This window comes from Oncorhynchus clarkii, unplaced genomic scaffold (assembly GCF_045791955.1).
Source record: "Oncorhynchus clarkii lewisi isolate Uvic-CL-2024 unplaced genomic scaffold, UVic_Ocla_1.0 unplaced_contig_6031_pilon_pilon, whole genome shotgun sequence".
NCBI classification, from domain to species: Eukaryota; Metazoa; Chordata; class Actinopteri; order Salmoniformes; family Salmonidae; genus Oncorhynchus; species Oncorhynchus clarkii.
In genome coordinates, this window is record NW_027258512.1 from 8,759 (window position 1) to 32,814 (window position 24,056).

Below are 24,056 nucleotides of genomic sequence, written 5' to 3' on the forward strand. Positions count from 1 at the left end.
AGTCCCACCGCCCCTGAAGACGGAAGCTCTCCTGAGGCCCCTGGTCGACACAGTTCTCCTCACCCTGACCACTCCTCTGATTCAGAGGTAATTATACTTGACCTTTTGTGTTGGTAAAAAAAATACATGCTATTGCAACAATTCAGAGACTGGCGGATTAATACTTTTCTGTGGTTGATCATTGTTTATTGCAAGCATCCTTAACCTTAGCAGCGAAAGGGTGCTTGGCAAGGAACAGGTTAAGGACTACACCAAGCCTAGCGAGTACACAGGTAAGTCAAGTAAGAGAATGAACATTTACATCAGTTGCATTAATTACATCCCATTAACACTTCTCTGCTTTTTATTTTTTTTATTTCATAGGGGAACTCCTCGGAGTGGAGTACCTGTACTCGCAGACTGCTGCAGGATGTCAGCGGGGACCCTGACCTTCCGGAAGAGGCAGCCGCTGTCGAGCAGCTCGACGAGGAGGACGAGGGCTTTCAGGAGGAGGATGTAGACCAGAAGTCCACATCCCTCATGTCCCTCGTATGAGCGCCCCGTCCTCCAGCTCGGCGGCACCTCTGTCAGGGGAACCCGCTGACGCACCCAGGTCTGGGCCATCCAGTCCCACCGCCCCTGAAGACGGAAGCTCTCCTGAGGCCCCTGGTCGACACAGTTCTCCTCACCCTGACCACTCCTCTGATTCAGAGGTAATTATACTTGACCTTTTGTGTTGGTAAAAAAAATACATGCTATTGCAACAATTCAGAGACTGGCGGATTAATACTTTTCTGTGGTTGATCATTGTTTATTGCAAGCATCCTTAACCTTAGCAGCGAAAGGGTGCTTGGCAAGGAACAGGTTAAGGACTACACCAAGCCTAGCGAGTACACAGGTAAGTCAAGTAAGAGAATGAACATTTACATCAGTTGCATTAATTACATCCCATTAACACTTCTCTGCTTTTTATTTTTTTTATTTCATAGGGGAACTCCTCGGAGTGGAGTACCTGTACTCGCAGACTGGCCGAGTGCTGCAGGATGTCAGCGGGGACCCTGACCTTCCGGAAGAGGCAGCCGCTGTCGAGCAGCTCGACGAGGAGGACGAGGGCTTTCAGGAGGAGGATGTAGACCAGACAGTCCACATCCCTCATGTCCCTCCCCTCGTATGAGCGCCCCGTCCTCCAGCTCGGCGGCACCTCTGTCAGGGGAACCCGCTGACGCACCCAGGTCTGGGCCATCCAGTCCCACCGCCCCTGAAGACGGAAGCTCTCCTGAGGCCCCTGGTCGACACAGTTCTCCTCACCCTGACCACTCCTCTGATTCAGAGGTAATTATACTTGACCTTTTGTGTCGGTAAAAAAAATACATGCTATTGCAACAATTCAGAGACTGGCGGATTAATACTTTTCTGTGGTTGATCATTGTTTATTGCAAGCATCCTTAACCTTAGCAGCGAAAGGGTGCTTGGCAAGGAACAGGTTAAGGACTACACCAAGCCTAGCGAGTACACAGGTAAGTCAAGTAAGAGAATGAACATTTACATCAGTTGCATTAATTACATCCCATTAACACTTCTCTACTCTGCTTTTTATTTTTTTGATTTCATAGGGGAACTCCTCGGAGTGGAGTACCTGTACTCGCAGACTGGCAGAGTGCTGCAGGATGTCAGCGGGGACCCTGACCTTCCGGAAGAGGCAGCCGCTGTCGAGCAGCTCGACGAGGGCTTTCAGGAGGAGGATGTAGACCAGACAGTCCACATCTCTCATGTCCCTCCCCTCGTATGAGCGCCCCGTCCTCCAGCTCGGCGGCACCTCTGTCAGGGGAACCCGCTGACGCACCCAGGTCTGGGCCATCCAGTCCCACCGCCCCTGAAGACGGAAGCTCTCCTGAGGCCCCTGGTCGACACAGTTCTCCTCACCCTGACCACTCCTCTGATTCAGAGGTAATTATACTTGACCTTTTGTGTTGGTAAAAAAAATACATGCTATTGCAACAATTCAGAGACTGGCGGATTAATACTTTTCTGTGGTTGATCATTGTTTATTGCAAGCAAGACCAGACCTCTGTCAGGGGAACCCGCTGACGCACCCAGGTCTGGGCCATCCAGTCCCACCGCCCCTGAAGACGGAAGCTCTCCTGAGGCCCCTGGGCTTTCAGGAGGAGGATGTAGACCAGACAGTCCACATCCCTCATGTCCCTCGTATGAGCGCCCCGTCCTCCAGCTCGGCGGCACCTCTGTCAGGGGAACCCGCTGACGCACCCAGGTCTGGGCCATCCAGTCCCACCGCCCCTGAAGACGGAAGCTCTCCTGAGGCCCCTGGTCGACACAGTTCTCCTCACCCTGACCACTCCTCTGATTCAGAGGTAATTATACTTGACCTTTTGTGTTGGTAAAAAAAATACATGCTATTGCAACAATTCAGAGACTGGCGGATTAATACTTTTCTGTGGTTGATCATTGTTTATTGCAAGCATCCTTAACCTTAGCAGCGAAAGGGTGCTTGGCAAGGAACAGGTTAAGGACTACACCAAGCCTAGCGAGTACACAGGTAAGTCAAGTAAGAGAATGAACATTTACATCAGTTGCATTAATTACATCCCATTAACACTTCTCTGCTTTTTATTTTTTTTATTTCATAGGGGAACTCCTCGGAGTGGAGTACCTGTACTCGCAGAGTGCTGCAGGATGTCAGCGGGGACCCTGACCTTCCGGAAGAGGCAGCCGCTGTCGAGCAGCTCGACGAGGAGGACGAGGGCTTTCAGGAGGAGGATGTAGACCAGACAGTCCACATCCCTCATGTCCCTCCCTCGTATGAGCGCCCCGTCCTCCAGCTCGGCGGCACCTCTGTCAGGGGAACCCGCTGACGCACCCAGGTCTGGGCCATCCAGTCCCACCGCCCCTGAAGACGGAAGCTCTCCTGAGGCCCCTGGTCGACACAGTTCTCCTCACCCTGACCACTCCTCTGATTCAGAGGTAATTATACTTGACCTTTTGTGTCGGTAAAAAAAATACATGCTATTGCAACAATTCAGAGACTGGCGGATTAATACTTTTCTGTGGTTGATCATTGTTTATTGCAAGACTGGCGGATGTAATACTTTTCGTTGACAAAAATCCTTTGTGTAATGACAAATCATTACACAAAGGATTTGACGTTTTTGTCAACGAAAATGACGTTATTGGCGACATCGTGTGGAAGTTGTAGGAACTGCAAGCTCACGGTTATATATTTTTGCTTGCAATAAACAATTCAGAGACTGGCGGATTAATACTTTTCTGTGGTGGATCATTGTTTATTGCAAGCATCCTTAACCTTAGCAGCGAAAGGGTGCTTGGCAAGGAACAGGTTAAGGACTACACCAAGCCTAGCGAGTACACAGGTAAGTCAAGTAAGAGAATGAACATTTACATCAGTTGCATTAATTACATCCCATTAACACTTCTCTACTCTGCTTTTTATTTTTTTGATTTCATAGGGGAACTCCTCGGAGTGGAGTACCTGTACTCGCAGACTGGCAGAGTGCTGCAGGATGTCAGCGGGGACCCTGACCTTCCGGAAGAGGCAGCCGCTGTCGAGCAGCTCGACGAGGAGGACGAGGGCTTTCAGGAGGAGGATGTAGACCAGACAGTCCACATCCCTCATGTCCCTCGTATGAGCGCCCCGTCCTCCAGCTCGGCGGCACCTCTGTCAGGGGAACCCGCTGACGCACCCAGGTCTGGGCCATCCAGTCCCACCGCCCCTGAAGACGGAAGCTCTCCTGAGGCCCCTGGTCGACACAGTTCTCCTCACCCTGACCACTCCTCTGATTCAGAGGTAATTATACTTGACCTTTTGTGTTGGTAAAAAAAAGACATGCTATTGCAACAATTCAGAGACTGGCGGATTAATACTTTTCTGTGGTTGATCATTGTTTATTGCAAGCATCCTTAACCTTAGCAGCGAAAGGGTGCTTGGCAAGGAACAGGTTAAGGACTACACCAAGCCTAGTGAGTACACAGGTAAGTCAAGTAAGAGAATGAACATTTACATCAGTTGCATTAATTACATCCCATTAACACTTCTCTGCTTTTTATTTTTTTTATTTCATAGGGGAACTCCTCGGAGTGGAGTACCTGTACTCGCAGACTGGCAGAGTGCTGCAGGATGTCAGCGGGGACCCTGACCTTCCGGAAGAGGCAGCCGCTGTCGAGCAGCTCGACGAGGGCTTTCAGGAGGAGGATGTAGACCAGACAGTCCACATCTCTCATGTCCCTCCCCTCGTATGAGCGCCCCGTCCTCCAGCTCGGCGGCACCTCTGTCAGGGGAACCCGCTGACGCACCCAGGTCTGGGCCATCCAGTCCCACCGCCCCTGAAGACGGAAGCTCTCCTGAGGCCCCTGGTCGACACAGTTCTCCTCACCCTGACCACTCCTCTGATTCAGAGGTAATTATACTTGACCTTTTGTGTTGGTAAAAAAAATACATGCTGTTGCAACAATTCAGAGACTAGCGGATTAATACTTTTCTGTGGTTGATCATTGTTTATTGCAAGCATCCTTAACCTTAGCAGCGAAAGGGTGCTTGGCAAGGAACAGGTTAAGGACTACACCAAGCCTAGCGAGTACACAGGTAAGTCAAGTAAGAGGGATGAACATTTACATCAGTTGCATTAATTACATCCCATTAACACTTCTCTGCTTTTTATTTTTTTTATTTCATAGGGGAACTCCTCGGAGTGGAGTACCTGTACTCGCAGACTGGCAGAGTGCTGCAGGATGTCAGCGGGGTACCCTGACCTTCAACTGATGTAAATGTTCAAGAGGCAGGCTTGGTGTAGTCCTTAACAGACTGTGCTAAGGTTAAGGATGCTTGCAATAAACAATGATCAACCCTCCTCCTGAAAGCCCAGGGGCCTCAGGAGAGCTTCCGTCTTCAGGGGCGGTGGGACTGGATGGCCCAGACCTGGGTGCGTCAGCGGGTTCCCCTGACAGAGGTGCCGCCGAGCTGGAGGACGGGGCGCTCATACGAGGGACATGAGGGATGTGGACTGTCTGGTCTACATCCTCCTCCTGAAAGCCCTCGTCCTCCTCGTCGAGCTGCTCGACAGCGGCTGCCTCTTCCGGAAGGTCAGGGTCCCCGCTGACATCCTGCAGCACTCTGCCAGTCTGCGAGTACAGGTACTCCACTGATGTAGTCCTTAACCTGTTCCTTGCCAAGCACCCTTTCGCTGCTAAGGTTAAGGATGCTTGCAATAAACAATGATCAACCCAGAAAAGTCAAGTCAACTTCCACACGACCAATGTCCTTGCCAAGCACCCTTTCGCTGCTAAGGTTAAGGATGCTTGCAATAAACAATGATCAACCACAGAAAAGTATTAATCCGCCAGTCTCTGAATTGTTGCAATAGCATGTATTTTTTTTACCAACACAAAAGGTCAAGTATAATTACCTCTGAATCAGAGGAGTGGTCAGGGTGAGGAGAACTGTGTCGACCAGGGGCCTCAGGAGAGCTTCCGTCTTCAGGGGCGGTGGGACTGGATGGCCCAGACCTGGGTGCGTCAGCGGGTTCCCCTGACAGAGGTGCCGCCGAGCTGGAGGACGGGGCGCTCATACGAGGGACATGAGGGATGTGGACTGTCTGGTCTACATCCTCCTCCTGAAAGCCCTCGTCCTCCTCGTCGAGCTGCTCGACAGCGGCTGCCTCTTCCGGAAGGTCAGGGTCCCCGCTGACATCCTGCAGCACTCTGCCAGTCTGCGAGTACAGGTACTCCACTCCGAGGAGTTCCCCTATGAAATAAAAAAAATAAAAAGCAGAGTAGAGAAGTGTTAATGGGATGTAATTAATGCAACTGATGTAAATGTTCATTCTCTTACTTGACTTACCTGTGTACTCGCTAGGCTTGGTGTAGTCCTTAACCTGTTCCTTGCCAAGCACCCTTTCGCTGCTAAGGTTAAGGATGCTTGCAATAAACAATGATCAACCACAGAAAAGTATTAATCCGCCAGTCTCTGAATTGTTGCAATAGCATGTATTTTTTTTACCGACACAAAAGGTCAAGTATAATTAATTACCTCTGAATCAGAGGAGTGGTCAGGGTGAGGAGAACTGTGTCGACCAGGGGCCTCAGGAGAGCTTCCGTCTTCAGGGGCGGTGGGACTGGATGGCCCAGACCTGGGTGCGTCAGCGGGTTCCCCTGACAGAGGTGCCGCCGAGCTGGAGGACGGGGCGCTCATACGAGGGGAGGGACATGAGGGATGTGGACTGTCTGGTCTACATCCTCCTCCTGAAAGCCCTCGTCCTCCTCGTCGAGCTGCTCGACAGCGGCTGCCTCTTCCGGAAGGTCAGGGTCCCCGCTGACATCCTGCAGCACTCTGCCAGTCTGCGAGTACAGGTACTCCACTCCGAGGAGTTCCCCTATGAAATAAAAAAAATAAAAAGCAGAGAAGTGTTAATGGGATGTAATTAATGCAACTGATGTAAATGTTCATTCTCTTACTTGACTTACCTGTGTACTCGCTAGGCTTGGTGTAGTCCTTAACCTGTTCCTTGCCAAGCACCCTTTCGCTGCTAAGGTTAAGGATGCTTGCAATAAACAATGATCCACCACAGAAAAGTATTAATCCGCCAGTCTCTGAATTGTTTATTGCAAGCAAAAATATATAACCGTGAGCTTGCAGTTCCTACAACTTCCACACGATGTCTCCAATAACGTCATTTTCGTTGACAAAAACATCAAATCCTTTGTGTAATGATTTGTCATTACACAAAGGATTTTTGTCAACGAAAATGACGTTATTGGCGACATCGTGTGGAAGTTGTAGGAACTGCAAGCTCACGGTTATATATTTTTGCTTGCAATAAACAATGATCAACCACAGAAAAGTATTAATCCGCCAGTCTCTGAATTGTTGCAATAGCATGTATTTTTTTTACCAACACAAAAGGTCAAGTATAATTACCTCTGAATCAGAGGAGTGGTCAGGGTGAGGAGAACTGTGTCGACCAGGGGCCTCAGGAGAGCTTCCGTCTTCAGGGGCGGTGGGACTGGATGGCCCAGACCTGGGTGCGTCAGCGGGTTCCCCTGACAGAGGTGCCGCCGAGCTGGAGGACGGGGCGGAGGGACATGAGGGATGTGGACTGTCTGGTCTACATCCTCCTCCTGAAAGCCCTCGTCCTCCTCGTCGAGCTGCTCGACAGCGGCTGCCTCTTCCGGAAGGTCAGGGGGACATCCTGCAGCACTCTGCCAGTCTGCGAGTACAGGTACTCCACTCCGAGGAGTTCCCCTATGAAATCAAAAAAATAAAAAGCAGAGAAGTGTTAATGGGATGTAATTAATGCAACTGATGTAAATGTTCATTCTCTTACTTGACTTACCTGTGTACTCACTAGGCTTGGTGTAGTCCTTAACCTGTTCCTTGCCAAGCACCCTTTCGCTGCTAAGGTTAAGGATGCGCAATAAACAATGCAGAAAAGTATTAATCCGCCAGTCTCTGAATTGTTGCAATAGCATGTATTTTTTTTACCAACACAAAAGGGTATAATTAATTACCTCTGCCTCTTCCGGAAGGTCAGGGTCCCCGCTGACAGACATCCTGCAGCACTCTGCCAGTCGACAGCGGCTGCGGAAGGAGTACAGGTACTCCACTCCACCGAGGAGTTCCCCTATGAAATAAAAAAAATAAAAAGCAGAGAAGTGTTAATGGGATGTAATTAATGCAACTGATGTAAATGTTCATTCTCTTACTTGACTTACCTGTGTACTCACTAGGCTTGGTGTAGTCCTTAACCTGTTCCTTGCCAAGCACCCTTTCGCTGCTAAGGTTAAGGATGCTTGCAATAAACAATGATCAACCACAGAAAAGTATTAATCCGCCAGTCTCTGAATTGTTGCAATAGCATGTCTTTTTTTTACCAACACAAAAGGTCAAGTATAATTACCTCTGAATCAGAGGAGTGGTCAGGGTGAGGAGAACTGTGTCGACCAGGGGCCTCAGGAGAGCTTCCGTCTTCAGGGGCGGTGGGACTGGATGGCCCAGACCTGGGTGCGTCAGCGGGTTCCCCTGACAGAGGTGCCGCCGAGCTGGAGGACGGGGCGCTCATACGAGGGGAGGGACATGAGGGATGTGGACTGTCTGGTCTACATCCTCCTCCTGAAAGCCCTCGTCCTCCTCGTCGAGCTGCTCGACAGCGGCTGCCTCTTCCGGAAGGTCAGGGTCCCCGCTGACATCCTGCAGCACTCTGCCAGTCTGCGAGTACAGGTACTCCACTCCGAGGAGTTCCCCTATGAAATAAAAAAAATAAAAAGCAGAGTAGAGAAGTGTTAATGGGATGTAATTAATGCAACTGATGTAAATGTTCATTCTCTTACTTGACTTACCTGTGTACTCACTAGGCTTGGTGTAGTCCTTAACCTGTTCCTTGCCAAGCACCCTTTCGCTGCTAAGGTTAAGGATGCTTGCAATAAACAATGATCAACCACAGAAAAGTATTAATCCGCCAGTCTCTGAATTGTTGCAATAGCATGTCTTTTTTTTACCAACACAAAAGGTCAAGTATAATTACCTCTGAATCAGAGGAGTGGTCAGGGTGAGGAGAACTGTGTCGACCAGGGGCCTCAGGAGAGCTTCCGTCTTCAGGGGCGGTGGGACTGGATGGCCCAGACCTGGGTGCGTCAGCGGGTTCCCCTGACAGAGGTGCCGCCGAGCTGGAGGACGGGGCGCTCATACGAGGGACATGAGGGATGTGGACTGTCTGGTCTACATCCTCCTCCTGAAAGCCCTCGTCCTCCTCGTCGAGCTGCTCGACAGCGGCTGCCTCTTCCGGAAGGTCAGGGTCCCCGCTGACATCCTGCAGCACTCTGCCAGTCTGCGAGTACAGGTACTCCACTCCGAGGAGTTCCCCTATGAAATAAAAAAAATAAAAAGCAGAGTAGAGAAGTGTTAATGGGATGTAATTAATGCAACTGATGTAAATGTTCATTCTCTTACTTGACTTACCTGTGTACTCACTAGGCTTGGTGTAGTCCTTAACCTGTTCCTTGCCAAGCACCCTTTCGCTGCTAAGGTTAAGGATGCTTGCAATAAACAATGATCAACCACAGAAAAGTATTAATCCGCCAGTCTCTGAATTGTTGCAATAGCATGTATTTTTTTTACAGACACAAAAGGTCAAGTATAATTAATTACCTCTGAATCAGAGGAGTGGTCAGGGTGAGGAGAACTGTGTCGACCAGGGGCCTCAGGAGAGCTTCCGTCTTCAGGGGCGGTGGGACTGGATGGCCCAGACCTGGGTGCGTCAGCGGGTTCCCCTGACAGAGGTGCCGCCGAGCTGGAGGACGGGGCGCTCATACGAGGGGAGGGACATGAGGGATGTGGACTGTCTGGTCTACATCCTCCTCCTGAAAGCCCTCGTCCTCCTCGTCGAGCTGCTCGAAAGCGGCTGCCTCTTCCGGAAGGTCAGGGTCCCCGCTGACATCCTGCAGCACTCTGCCAGTCTGCGAGTACAGGTACTCCACTCCGAGGAGTTCCCCTATGAAATAAAAAAAATAAAAAGCAGAGTAGAGAAGTGTTAATGGGATGTAATTAATGCAACTGATGTAAATGTTCATTCTCTTACTTGACTTACCTGTGTACTCACTAGGCTTGGTGTAGTCCTTAACCTGTTCCTTGCCAAGCACCCTTTCGCTGCTAAGGTTAAGGATGTGCTGCAGGTGGCCACTGTAGGAGAGCAGGGGCTTCCTGTTCTTCCCCTCCACTGCTGCCTGCGCACGGTCCTTGTTCCACCTCATCAGTCCATCCAAAAGGAATGCCTGGAAATGCATTGCATTTGCCCTGGTACCTGAGAGAACAATGCACGATTAGGGTGGGAGAGCTGTTGCTGTTGCTGTTAACATTAAACATTAAGCATTACTTTAAGCTCCACAATGACAATTACCTGGGATGAACCGGTTGAGGTGGAGATGGAATGACTCCAAGGATGTGGAACCCCGTGCGCAGTGATAAACCAGCAACATCACGCCGCCCTTGGTGATTTTGCCGGTCTCGGTGTACAGCTGTACACCGGGTGGGTCCTGTATGCAGTGGAGGTGGCGCCTCTGCTCTTTCCAGATCGCCTGGATGCGGATGGAGTCCAGCAACGGGATGCCCAGGGTGTCGACCCCCTTCTCGCTGTTGAAGGTCTCGAGGAGAAGGAATTCGGTCACCGCAGCTCCACGCGTATGACGCCGACAGCAATCTCCTTCCTGCCGATCTTCCTCGAAACCTCTGCCTCGGTGAGGCCGACCATCCCGTGCTTCCCCTCCAGCTCAGACCTCTTGGCCTCCAGCAGTCGGCAGACATCGCCTGCATCCCACTCAAAGATGCAGGCTGACAGCTGCCGCATGAAGGGACCGTAGAGCTGGTGGCTCTCAGTGGTGACACCTGACGCAAACCGCCGCATCAGGTGCCAGATGTCCAGCCGAACCACACTCTGGTCCCAGTCATTGTACATGGCAGCTGTCTTTGATCCGCCAAAGCTGGAGCAGCAGTCTCGGTCCACGTACATGAGCTGGGGGGGGCGCCACCCCGGCGAGCCGGTACCGTTCCATGAGACCAGCCGCCTTGGGGAGCAGGCCCTCGCCCTCACCGGCAGTGAGGACACTGACGAGGACCTGCCCATGCTCGTTACCGACGTTGGTAACCCAGGCGGCTGTGTCTGCAGCGGTACCCGCAAGCTTTTTAGTCACCTGGAGACAAACACACAAAGACAGAAAGGTAAAGACATTATTTAAATATAGAGATAAAAATAAAAATCAGACATGACTCATCTTCACATTTTTAAGTGAAAACTCACCTTCTTGGTAGAGTCCATCTTTAAGATGGACCCAAAGACGGAGGTGACCCTGGCCTTCACCTCGTCCAGCCGCGATAGCACGTCATGGCTGTAGACTGTCAGAAGCCAGACGGGTGAGGGCATCTCCGGTGGATCAGTGAACTGCCGCCCAATGCCAGAAACTGCTTGCACTCCCCGAGGTACCGTATACAACTACGCATCAAGGACTCGCTGTGACTTTCACACAGCTTGCTGTAGGTCTGTGACGCACTGTTCCCCAAAGTGCGCGACCTCAGCATCCTCACAACCCGCAGGTCACAGGACAGCCAAGAGAGTGAGTGAGAGTGAGTGTGAGAGAAAGCATATGAATGACATGCATTCATTTAACTTCATTACTAACTAACAAAACCTTGTGAACTTACTTGTATGTCAATATTGCTGGAAACTGGCAGCGATGCCGAGCGTCCAGCTGACTGACAAGGTCCCGTGACCACCACGCGACCTTCTTCTTACACCGGCCGCATTCCAGGTACTCAGTGGCCATGAGATACCAGCGGTCGATGTCCAAGACCCTCCGGATGGTCTTGTAGAGCCCAGCCTTGCACAGTGTGCCTCTGCACCCAGACTGGGGACATGTCAGCTTGTATGCCCATATACGTACGGGCATCCAAAGGAACAGCTGACATGCGAAGAAGGGGTCGGGGGATGCGGGGGCTGATTGTAGATCGGCCGTGGTTGGGGAGGGTTGGTCAGTGACCAGGTCGACCTCCCAAAGCTGGTCACCAGGGTGACCAGGTCAGTGGTGAGTGTCGACCTCCCAAAGCTGTTCCTGGTGAACAGCGTGCGGCCGATCCACCGCTGCTGCTCCTTGGTGAGAGATGAACGCCAACTCTCTGGAAGCAGCAGCTGAGTGAGAGGAGAGAGTGATGGGGGAGAAGGGATGGTAATGTTTCAGAGAAACGGACAGGGAGAGAGTATGCAGGAGACAAGACAACTGTGTCCAATGTTTAATATCTTAACAATGTGGAGTAATTACAGTTGATGAATTTACCTCAGCACTTTCTGAGGCGGGCCTTGGAGGCAGGAAGGACTGCCGGGGCAAATCCTCCTCTTCGCTCCGCCCTAGTAGGGCAGGAGCAGGGGCCGGGTCAGGAACCGGGGCGCGGTCATTTGGAGGCAGTGGCCGAGGGAGCGATGGGTGGAGCTGTAGGGATACGGCTTTTGCAGTGACACAGAAATAAATAGGTTAAATGAATGAATAAATGCTTCCATGAATGAACAGAGAAAGTTAATAGCACAATTCCAACATGCCCAGATGAATATCAATCAGTGATAGGATGTAACAAAATAATTAAATGAGTGTTGGTCAAGTTTGAGTGTAAAACTTACATGAAATTAGTGATTAAAATGGAAAATAGAAAGTCATGATTACGTGACATACAGGATGACAGCTACATGCAGGATGACAGCCACAACATGCAGGATGACAGCCACAACATACAGGATGACAGCCACAACATACAGGATGATAGCCACAACATACAGGATGATAGCCACAACATACAGGATGACAGCCACAACATACAGGATGACAGCCACAACATACAGGATGACAGCCACAACATACAGGATGACAGCCACAACATACAGGATGACAGCCACAACATACAGGATGACAGCTACAGTGGCAAGGTAAGATATTTTATAGTGCATACATGCAGTGACTCTCCTCTAAAACCCAGATGACTCTTACCAATACATTTCCTTGGGCTGATGATAGGGAAAAATATTTAAAACACTTTAATACATGTCAGCAAAAACTTGAACTGAATAATTATCAAATGTCCTATGTCAATTAATAGTGATGTAAAAACATACATGTGTCTATGTGAGCAGCTGCTTTGACCAGCTCTGCGTCTGATATATCTGTTGGTGGCAGTGCTGGTCGAGGGAAAGACACCCCTATATCACGTGGAGAGAGAAAGGATTGTGAGCTACACAGCTTATCGAAACATTTTTATTTTTATCTTACATGTGAAACTAGACACTCACCTTGAACTGCAGGCTGAGAAGCAATGAGTTTCTTCATCTTCGCCTGCAGTTCACCTGGGGCGAGAGAGCGCCTTGAAAGGAACGCAGAGATCGCAGGACCAAGAGGCCTTTGAAAACAAAACAGCAAATATGTCACCATTTCCAACTGTGTGGAACAAGTAGAATTATATTTTCCTTTAAGATATGTAACACTTACGTAAGCCGCACTGTTGGGCCGGGTGTTACTGGCGGGGATGGTGCTGGCTGCGGCGGGCCCGGCCACAGCAGCTACCCCCTCCTGGTCTCTGCGCTGAATGTAATCAATCAAGGCGGCCATCGCACTCCCAGGATAACGGGGTGTCTGCGTCCTCATGCTCCTGACATATCTGTGTGAGACACAGCAGAGGGAACATTTCAGATGTAAAATGGTGCATAAAAAACACTGACATGAACATAGAAAACACAAAAGACGCTCGCCCCTTACTTTATCCTGTCTGCACCCGTAGCCTCATACAGGTCCTGCAGCGTGTCCCACTTGTACTTCCCAATGCCGACAAGGGCCTTGCCCTCCTGGCCTGAAATCAGCACGTGAACCAATTAACTGTCAGAGCAAAAGAGTTACATCTTACATACAATGAGAAGAATTAAACAAACTCACCTGGCTGGGAGGACAGGACTTTAGCTTCCTCGTGTGCCCGGTTGAACCTGACCATCGCAGCGAAGGCCGGATAGGCGCGCGAGTCAAGGCGTCCTTGTTGGCCATCAGGGGATGCTGGGAAACACTGCGCGCTCGCTCCCTCTCCTTCTGATGCACCGTTACCAGGTGCATCATGTAGCCCACGTCGTTCTCCATCATCCACTTGAAGGTCTGACCCCGGTACTTGCCGAACTGAACCGTGCACCGGCTCAGGACGACCATCTCTGCACCGGGGTCACCTCCCTCGGAGACGACACGGGCTCGAGCCTCTGCTTCCACTTCCTCCCACTTCTTAGCCCTCACAGGAGGGCCCTGGGCACCAGAAGCAGGGGGGCCGTCAGCGGCCACTTTAACTGCCTGCATGGTGGCCTTGAGGACCAACTCCTGTGACGGCGTGAACCGGAAACTAGGATTTTCCATCTTAGGAGGCAAGAAAAATACTATTATCATGACTGAGGAGTGCAGTGACAAGTAACAGCATAACAGTATTAGATACATATAAAGGAACTTACGTTTGCTTGATAAGGAGGAGGACAGCAGTGAGGGGGGGGGGGGGGGGGGGGTATAGGACGATATCAGTGGTGTGGAGGGGGGTGCCGGGTTAGGTTGATTATTAGCTCATATGCAGTTAAATTCAGTTTAGTTAAAATCATAGAAAGCCACGTTTGCCCCAATGACAATCATGTTGTCACATATCATACAATGCATCCAACTACATACACTTCAAACGCATGCCATCAAAAAACGAAGAAAAATAGACAATTAAACAGTATACAATTCCAAGTTTGAGTTGATATAGATGTTAGCTAAGGTTTTATAGGGTTGTCAGCAGTCAAATAAACTTTTGCGTTTTTGTAAACCTTGTTTACAGTAGCTAGCGATCTACAGATGTTGTTAAAGGACACAGTTCGGGTAGCTCCTGTAGTCAAACAATTCGGTTGGCTAGAGGTGTTAATGTCATATTTCATCACATTTTACTAGTTGATTATTTTCATTTCTTTGCAATATACATCGGATATTATCCATTTCTGTCAGAAAAATATTTGATAGACAATGCTAACTTGCCTGCCCACAGCATGCAGCACACTATACTATAGCTACAGTAGCTAGCGATCTACAGATGCTGTTAAATTACACAGTTCGGGTAGCCTCTGTAGTAAAAAAAAAAAAAATGCGGTTGGCTAGAGGTGTTAATGTCATATTTCATCACATTTATAGTCCTTAATGTGGATTTCTTTGCAAATTAAGCGAAATTACCACCTGAGTGCGGCTGGGGCCGACAGATAAAACATAAACAAGCAAAATGGAGTACCGTGATTGATGGACAGTCCAGCATGCATCAGCTATGTAGCCACGTGATCAGTGTCCAGGGGGCAGCGGTGTGCGGGGCAGAGAAGCTAGACTGGCGAGTAGGTAAAGGCCGACGAGAAGGTAAAGGCCGCTAGCAGTGGCTAACAATGATTAAATAGCTTGTAGCTAGTTAGCTTCTGGAGGTTCTTGAATGTGTTCTAAAAATTAAAAATAATAGCGATTCCGTATCACATTGGGTGAGGCAGGTTACCGGAAGGTATAATCAAATTAAAAATCGAAAAGAGATTGAAAGTAAATATTTGGTCCGTTGAGTCAGACGGTTAGCAGGCCTGTGCTAACAAGCTAACAGTTAGTAGGCCGGGGCTTAACAAGGTAGCAGTTAGCGGACCGGGGCTAAACAAGCTAGCAGTTAGCAGGCCGAATTAGCAAGCAAGGAGATAGCAAGGGCTAGAAAGTTAGCCTTTGGGGGACGTCGCGATGGGGTGAGTCTGTTTATGCCTCTTCATGCGGTGACATCGATAGACCTGTCGTGGGTCCGGATATTGTAGCCCAGGAGTATGCTTCGGTGGTAGCACATGGGCTCTGGCCGGGCTAGCTTCAAAGCTAAATGGATGGAAACGCTAGCCAGGAGTAATCATCCGGGGTTGCAGTTAGCTAGTTGTGAAGACCCATCTGAAAATGTTCCGTTTGCGGTGGGAATCCGGTGGTAATCCGGGGATAAAAAAAATAAATAATAATAGGTCCGTTATGCTCTGGTTAGAGTCGCGTTGTTCGAACTGGCGAGAGCTTTCCGCGCTGAAGACCGCTAGTGATGGTTTGCTGGTAGTTAGTTAGTTAGCTAGCTGCTGGTAGTCGCTTCCAACAAAACTAATGACCTGCAGTGGATCAAACCATTGTGAGGCAAAGGGCGGGGGTCGCAATCTTTTGAAACTTAAAAACGCGCTATTAAGTGTCTATAATCAGCATAAGTGCTTTCATTGCGTTCATTCATATTATTGAAATTACATAGATATGTTTACAGTGATATATTGGGGGGGGGGGGAATCATATTTTTCCCAGGATAGGGGGGTCGTGTCCCCCCTGGGATTTCTGCCTATGCACGTGATATCTCCTCACTCACGTGGTTGATTAAAGGACGTGGTTGATTGAAGAACTGATTTGTGTTTTACTGGCAATTACCATATAAATTCAAAGATGAAGAAGGAGGGATGACTAGAAACGTTTCAGTTGACCGGTTTATGTGTGGATTAATTGTCGGAGTAGAGGAATTTGTGTAATTCAGGTAAAAAAATAACGCAATGTTTATATCACAGGACAAATTAGCTAGCGGGTTAACTCGCTAAATTGCCATACATGTTTCAAGCTTTTCGGCCTGTCTCCAATTTAATGCCATTGGTCACATATTTTGTTTTGATATTTTAACCTGCATGTCTTTATCGCGTCTGCAAGCACGCAGCTGGTATGTTTATAATGAACTTTATCTGTCGAAAATGGAAATGTGAAGTTTGAGGTCTTGTGGTGGCTTACTACTTTGTCCCGCTTACCATCGCGTTTTTGTCCATTTGGGATCCTGTGTATGCGGTAGATTTTTGCCGTGTTTTCGTCCACTTGGGGAATGGGAGATACGGGTCTGGAAACTTTTTTGTTTATTTTTTTTAGTTGTTTCCAGTGATTTGTGTCCTCCGAAGTTGGTGTAACTGCTCCAGTGTTTGGGCTAGAGGTTAGGGATTAGGTTTAGGGTTAGGGGGGTCAGGGTTCTAGGTTTGAATTGGTTGGTCCACTTCCATCTCTGACACGTGGAAAGGGGGTGCACTCCACCTACCTAGGTCTCTTATCCTAGGTCTCTTATCCACTTTTCGCCGCCCACTGGTCCACCCAGAACACGACTGTAATCCTGATATATTGAGGTAAGTGATGGGGTGATCCTGGAAATGAGTCACTAGTTCTGTGTGTAAATGGGCACGTTTGATATTGTATAGAATGTTGTTTGTCTATTTTCTATTGTATACTGGGTTTCCCCAATGTAGTGTTTTTTGTCAAATGTGCAAGTGATTATACACATGACATTTGGAGTGTAGAGTGAAATGGAGTCTAAATCTGGAGTGGAGGTCTTGCTGTATGAGTTTGAAATGCATTTTCTTGGTCTGAAGTGGGCCGTTTGGGTGGTTGGGGGTACTGTATTTAGCTTGGATGAGGATGTCTTTGAGGCTCTTATTCCTCCTAAATGCTGAGATTATTCTATACGGCTCGAGGGGTGTGTATGCCTGTTGGGTGATGGAAAAATTGTGTTTGAACACCTGATGTAACGGTCTGATCCTATGTGAGAATGTAGTAACTAGGGGGATGAGGATTGTCTGCTGCTCAGAAGGGGAATGAGAGGAGGAAAGAAGATTGTGGTTCCGAGAGGGGTCAATTTCAAAATCTGTTCTAGGAGGGTTAGGGTTATGATTAGGATTAGGGGTAGGGTTAGCGGTGGGGTTTTGGTTAGGGGTTAGGGGTTGGGGGTTAGGGGTTGGATTATGGACAGGAGCAGGATACGAACCCAAATTAGGGTACGGGTTAAGGTTAGGGTTGTGGTCAGGGTTGAAATCAGGGGAAGGGGAGGATTTGGAAATGTCTCTGGAACCTCTATAATGGAGGTTGGGGTCCAAAAGAGTGATTGACAGACTTGTGTTATGTGAGTGTGTAGGTTGAATGGGAGAGAGGGCCCCCAAGGTGCTGTTTTTTATGGTTCTGAGATATTGTTTAGAGTAACCTCTCTGTCTGAGTGCCTGAAATAATGTTTGAATTGCTTTTCCCAGGTGCAAGGCGCTCTCTCGCCCCAGGTGAACTGCAGGCGAAGATGAAGAAACTCATTGCTTCTCAGCCTGCAGTTCAAGGTGAGTGTCTAGTTTCACATGTAAGATAAAAATAAAAATGTTTCGATAAGCTGTGTAGCTCACAATCCTTTCTCTCTCCACGTGATATAGGGGTGTCTTTCCCTCGACCAGCACTGCCACCAACAGATATATCAGACGCAGAGCTGGTCAAAGCAGCTGCTGACATAGACACATGTATGTTTTTACATCACTATTAATTGACATAGGACATTTGATAATTATTCAGTTCAAGTTTTTGCTGACATGTATTAAATTGTTTTAAATATTTTTCCCTATCATCAGCCCAAGGAAATGTATTGGTAAGAGTCATCTGGGTTTTAGAGGAGAGTCACTGCATGTATGCACTATTAAATATCTTACCTTGCCACTGTGGCTGTCATCCTGTATGTTGTGGCTGTCATCCTGTATGTTGTGGCTGTCATCCTGTATGTTGTGGCTGTCATCCTGTATGTTGTGGCTGTCATCCTGTATGTTGTGGCTGTCATCCTGCATGTTGTGGCTGTCATCCTGCATGTTGTGGCTGTCATCCTGCATGTAGCTGTCATCCTGTATGTCACGTAATCATGACTTTCTATTTTCCATTTTAAATCACTAATTTCATGTAAGTTTTACACTCAAACTTGACCAACACTCATTTAATTATTTTGTTACATCCTATCACTGATTGATATTCATCTGGGCATGTTGGAATTGTGCTATTAACTTTCTCTGTTCATTCATGGAAGCATTTATTCATTCATTTAACCTATTTATTTCTGTGTCACTGCAAAAGCCGTATCCCTACAGCTCCACCCATCGCTCCCTCGGCCTCTGCCTCCAAATGACCGAGCCCCGGTTCCTGACCCGGCCCCTGCTCCTGCCCTACTAGGGCGGAGCGAAGAGGAGGATTTGCCCCGGCAGTCCTTCCTGCCTCCAAGGCCCGCCTCAGAAAGTGCTGAGGTGAATTCATCAACTGTAATTACTCCACATTGTTAAGATATTAAACATTGGACACAGTTGTCTTGTCTCCTGCATACTCTCTCCCTGTCCGTTTCTCTGAAACATTACCATCCCTTCTCCCCCATCACTCTCTCCTCTCACTCAGCTGCTGCTTCCAGAGAGTTGGCGTTCATCTCTCACCAAGGAGCAGCAGCGGTGGATCGGCCGCACGCTGTTCACCAGGAACAGCTTTGGGAGGTCGACACTCACCACTGACCTGGTCACGTGGTGGAACCCTCCCCAACCACGGCCGATCTACAATCAGCCACCCGCATCCCCCGACCCCTTCTTCGCATGTCAGCTGTTCCTTTGGATGCCCGTACGTATATGGGCATACAAGCTGGCATGTCCCCAGTCTGGGTGCAGAGGCACACTGTGCAAGGCTGGGCTCTACAAGACCATCCGGAGGGTCTTGGACATCGACCGCTGGTATCTCATGGCCACTGAGTACCTGGAATGCGGCCGGTGTAAGAAGGAGGTCGCGGGGTGGTCACGGGACCTTGTCAGTCAGCTGGACGCTCGGCATCGCTGCCAGTTTCCAGCAATATTGACATACAAGTAAGTTCACAAGGTTTTGTTAGTTAGTAATGAAGTTAAATGAATGCATGTCATTCATATGCTTTCTCTCACACTCACTCTCACTCACTCTCTTGGCTGTCCTGTGACCTGCGGGTTGTGAGGATGCTGAGGTCGCGCACTTTGGGGAACAGTGCGTCACAGACCTACAGCAAGCTGTGTGAAAGTCACAGCGAGTCCTTGATGCGTAGTTGTATACGGTACCTCGGGGAGTGCAAGCAGTTTCTGGCATTGGGCGGCAGTTCACTGATCCACCGGAGATGCCCTCACCCGTCTGGCTTCTGACAGTCTACAGCCATGACGTGCTATCGCGGCTGGACGAGGTGAAGGCCAGGGTCACCTCCGTCTTTGGGTCCATCTTAAAGATGGACTCTACCAAGAAGGTGAGTTTTCACTTAAAAATGTGAAGATGAGTCATGTCTGATTTTTATTTTTATCTCTATATTTAAATAATGTCTTTACCTTTCTGTCTTTGTGTGTTTGTCTCCAGGTGACTAAAAAGCTTGCGGGTACCGCTGCAGACACAGCCGCCTGGGTTACCAACGTCGGTAACGAGCATGGGCAGGTCCTCGTCAGTGTCCTCACTGCCGGTGAGGGCGAGGGCCTGCTCCCCATGGCGGCTGGTCTCATGGAACGGTACCGGCTCGCCGGGGTGGCGCCCCCCCCCAGCTCATGTACGTGGACCGAGACTGCTGCTCCAGCTTTGGCGGATCAAAGACAGCTGCCATGTACAATGACTGGGACCAGCTGGTGGTTCGGCTGGACATCTGGCACCTGATGCGGCGGTTTGCGTCAGGTGTCACCACTGAGAGCCACCAGCTCTACGGTCCCTTCATGCGGCAGCTGTCAGCCTGCATCTTTGAGTGGGATGCAGGCGATGTCTGCCGACTGCTGGAGGCCAAGAGGTCTGAGCTGGAGGGGAAGCACGGGATGGTCGGCCTCACCGAGGCAGAGGTTTCGAGGAAGATCGGCAGGAAGGAGATTGCTGTCGGCGTCATACGCGTGGAGCTGCGGTGACCGAATTCCTTCTCCTCGAGACCTTCAACAGCGAGAAGGGGGTCGACACCCTGGGCATCCCGTTGCTGGACTCCATCCGCATCCAGGCGATCTGGAAAGAGCAGAGGCGCCACCTCCACTGCATACAGGACCCACCCGGTGTACAGCTGTACACCGAGACCGGCAAAAACACCAAGAGCGGCGTGATGTTGCCGGTTTATCACTGCGCACGGGGCTCCACATCCTTGGAGTCATTCCATCTCCACCTCAACCGGTTCATCCCAGGTAATTGTCATTGTGGAGCTTAAAGTAATGCTTAATGTTTAATGTTAACAGCAACAGCTCTCCCACCCTAATCGTGCATTGTTCTCTCAGGTACCAGGGCAAATGCAATGCATTTCCAGGCATTGGATGGATGGACTGATGAGGTGGAACAAGGACCGTGCGCAGGCAGCAGTGGAGGGGAAGAACAGGAAGCCCCTGCTCTCCTACAGTGGCCACCTGCAGCACATCCTTAACCTTAGCAGCGAAAGGGTGCTTGGCAAGGAACAGGTTAAGGACTACACCAAGCCTAGCGAGTACACAGGTAAGTCAAGTAAGAGAATGAACATTTACATCAGTTGCATTAATTACATCCCATTAACACTTCTCTACTCTGCTTTTTTTTTTTTTTATTTCATAGGGGAACTCCTCGGAGTGGAGTACCTGTACTCGCAGACTGGCAGAGTGCTGCAGGATGTCAGCGGGGACCCTAACCTTCCGGAAGAGGCAGCCGCTGTCGAGCAGCTCGTCGAGGAGGACGAGGGCTTTCAGGAGGAGGATAGTCCACATCCCTCATGTCCCTCGTATGAGCGCCCCGTCCTCCAGCTCGGCGGCACCTCTGTCAGGGGAACCCGCTGACGCACCCAGGTCTGGGCCATCCAGTCCCACCGCCCCTGAAGACGGAAGCTCTCCTGAGGCCCCTGGTCGACACAGTTCTCCTCACCCTGACCACTCCTCTGATTCAGAGGTAATTAATTATACTTGACCTTTTGTGTCGGTAAAAAAAATACATGCTATTGCAACAATTCAGAGACTGGCGGATTAATACTTTTCTGTGGTTGATCATTGTTTATTGCAAGCATCCTTAACCTTAGCAGCGAAAGGGTGCTTGGCAAGGAACAGGTTAAGGACTACACCAAGCCTAGTGAGTACACAGGTAAGTCAAGTAAGAGAATGAACATTTACATCAGTTGCATTAATTACATCCCATTAACACTTCTCTACTCTGCTTTTTATTTTTTTGATTTCATAGGGGAACTCCTCGGAGTGGAGTACCTGTACTCGCAGACTGGCAGAGTGCTGCAGGATGTCAGCGGGGACCCTGACCTTCCGGAAGAGGCAGCCGCTGTCGAGCAGCTCGACGAGGGCTTTCAGGAGGAGGATGTAGACCAGACAGTCCACATCCCTCATGTCCCTCGTATGAGCGCCCCGTCCTCCAGCTCGGCGGCACCTCTGTCAGGGGAACCCGCTGACGCACCCAGGTCTGGGCCATCCAGTCCCACCGCCCCTGAAGACGGAAGCTCTCCTGAGGCCCCTGGTCGACACAGTTCTCCTCACCCTGACCACTCCTCTGATTCAGAGGTAATTATACTTGACCTTTTGTGTTGGTAAAAAAAATACATGCTATTGCAACAATTCAGAGACTGGCGGATTAATACTTTTCTGTGGTTGATCATTGTTTATTGCAAGCAAGACCAGACCTCTGTCAGGGGAACCCGCTGACGCACCCAGGTCTGGGCCATCCAGTCCCACCGCCCCTGAAGACGGAAGCTCTCCTGAGGCCCCTGGGCTTTCAGGAGGAGGATGTAGACCAGACAGTCCACATCCCTCATGTCCCTCGTATGAGCGCCCCGTCCTCCAGCTCGGCGGCACCTCTGTCAGGGGAACCCGCTGACGCATCCAGGTCTGGGCCATCCAGTCCCACCGCCCCTGAAGACGGAAGCTCTCCTGAGGCCCCTGGTCGACACAGTTCTCCTCACCCTGACCACTCCTCTGATTCAGAGGTAATTATACTTGACCTTTTGTGTTGGTAAAAAAAATACATGCTATTGCAACAATTCAGAGACTGGCGGATTAATACTTTTCTGTGGTTGATCATTGTTTATTGCAAGCATCCTTAACCTTAGCAGCGAAAGGGTGCTTGGCAAGGAACGGGTTAAGGACTACACCAAGCCTAGCGAGTACACAGGTAAGTCAAGTAAGAGAATGAACATTTACATCAGTTGCATTAATTACATCCCATTAACACTTCTCTGCTTTTTATTTTTTTTATTTCATAGGGGAACTCCTCGGAGTGGAGTACCTGTACTCGCAGAGTGCTGCAGGATGTCAGCGGGGACCCTGACCTTCCGGAAGAGGCAGCCGCTGTCGAGCAGCTCGACGAGGAGGACGAGGGCTTTCAGGAGGAGGATGTAGACCAGACAGTCCACATCCCTCATGTCCCTCGTATGAGCGCCCCGTCCTCCAGCTCCAGCTCCACCTCTGTCAGGGGAACCCGCTAACGCACCCAGGTCTGGGCCATCCAGTCCCACCGCCCCTGAAGACGGAAGCTCTCCTGAGGCCCCTGGTCGACACAGTTCTCCTCACCCTGACCACTCCTCTGATTCAGAGGTAATTATACTTGACCTTTTGTGTTGGTAAAAAAAAGACATGCTATTGCAACAATTCAGAGACTGGCGGATTAATACTTTTCTGTGGTTGATCATTGTTTATTGCAAGCAAAAATATATAACCGTGAGCTTGCAGTTCCTACAACTTCCACACGATGTCGCCAATAACGTCATTTTCGTTGACAAAAATCCTTTGTGTAATGACAAATCATTACACAAAGGATTTGACGTTTTTGTCAACGAAAATGACGTTATTGGTGACATCGTGTGGAAGTTAGGAACTGCAAGCTCACGGTTATAAATTTTTGCTTGCAATAAACAATTCAGAGACTGGCGGATTAATACTTTTCTGTGGTTGATCATTGTTTATTGCAAGCATCCTTAACCTTAGCAGCGAAAGGGTGCTTGGCAAGGAACAGGTTAAGGACTACACCAAGCCTAGTGAGTACACAGGTAAGTCAAGTAAGAGAATGAACATTTACATCAGTTGCATTAATTACATCCCATTAACACTTCTCTGCTTTTTTTTTTTTTATTTCATAGGGGAACTCCTCGGAGTGGAGTACCTGTACTCGCAGACTGGCAGAGTGCTGCAGGATGTCAGCGGGGACCCTGACCTTCCGGAAGAGGCAGCCGCTGTCGAGCAGCTCGACGAGGAGGACGAGGGCTTTCAGGAGGAGGATGTAGACCAGACAGTCCACATCCCTCATGTCCCTCGTATGAGCGCCCCGTCCTCCAGCTCGGCGGCACCTCTGTCAGGGGAACCCGCTGACGCACCCAGGTCTGGGCCATCCAGTCCCACCGCCCCTGAAGACGGAAGCTCTCCTGAGGCCCCTGGTCGACACAGTTCTCCTCACCCTGACCACTCCTCTGATTCAGAGGTAATTATACTTGACCTTTTGTGTTGGTAAAAAAAATACATGCTATTGCAACAATTCAGAGACTGGCGGATTAATACTTTTCTGTGGTTGATCATTGTTTATTGCAAGCATCCTTAACCTTAGCAGCGAAAGGGTGCTTGGCAAGGAACAGGTTAAGGACTACACCAAGCCTAGCGAGTACACAGGTAAGTCAAGTAAGAGAATGAACATTTACATCAGTTGCATTAATTACATCCCATTAACACTTCTCTACTCTGCTTTTTATTTTTTTGATTTCATAG

The 24,056-nt window shown here is 49.5% G+C and overlaps 1 protein-coding gene and 1 long non-coding RNA gene across 8 annotated transcripts; one reads left to right on the top strand and one right to left on the bottom strand.

The window, feature by feature from the left end:
* Positions 1–4,240: 4,240 nt before the first annotated feature.
* Positions 4,241–17,967, top strand: LOC139397143 (uncharacterized). 2 transcript variants are annotated; one of them, XR_011630894.1, is made up of 4 exons: positions 4,241–4,409; positions 16,655–16,721; positions 17,616–17,693; positions 17,784–17,967. It is a non-coding gene; the product is annotated as an uncharacterized lncRNA (long non-coding RNA). The 2 variants fall into 2 exon arrangements; XR_011630893.1 differs by having other exon boundaries at positions 17,616–17,958.
* Positions 11,480–19,877, bottom strand: LOC139397142 (uncharacterized). Of its 6 annotated transcripts, XR_011630891.1 has the most exons (9): positions 14,016–14,912; positions 13,465–13,923; positions 13,291–13,381; positions 13,024–13,192; positions 12,828–12,934; positions 12,654–12,737; positions 12,529–12,545; positions 11,827–11,993; positions 11,480–11,681 (listed from the first exon to the last, which is right to left on the bottom strand). XR_011630891.1 is itself a non-coding variant. In XM_071144016.1 (5 exons), the coding sequence occupies exons 2-5, from the start codon at positions 13,517–13,519 to the stop codon at positions 12,878–12,880; spliced, it is 372 nt and encodes a 123-aa protein (XP_071000117.1). In that variant the 5' UTR covers positions 13,520–13,923; positions 14,016–14,914; the 3' UTR covers positions 12,398–12,877. The 6 variants fall into 6 exon arrangements, 1 of the variants encoding a protein (XP_071000117.1); XR_011630892.1 differs by lacking the exons at positions 11,480–11,681; positions 11,827–11,993 and having other exon boundaries at positions 12,403–12,737; XM_071144016.1 differs by lacking the exons at positions 11,480–11,681; positions 11,827–11,993 and having other exon boundaries at positions 12,398–12,934; positions 14,016–14,914.
* Positions 19,878–24,056: the final 4,179 nt, after the last annotated feature.

Coding starts and splice junctions, on each gene's coding strand:
- LOC139397142 (XM_071144016.1), bottom strand. CDS start 13,519: ATGGTCAGGTTCAACCGGGCACACGAGGAAGCTAAAGTCCTGTCCTCC. Junction 13,193..13,290: donor ACGGGTGCAGACAGGATAAA/GTAAGGGGCGAG, acceptor TGTCTCACACAG/ATATGTCAGGAGCATGAGGA. Junction 12,935..13,023: donor GGCCCAACAGTGCGGCTTAC/GTAAGTGTTACA, acceptor TTGTTTTCAAAG/GCCTCTTGGTCCTGCGATCT.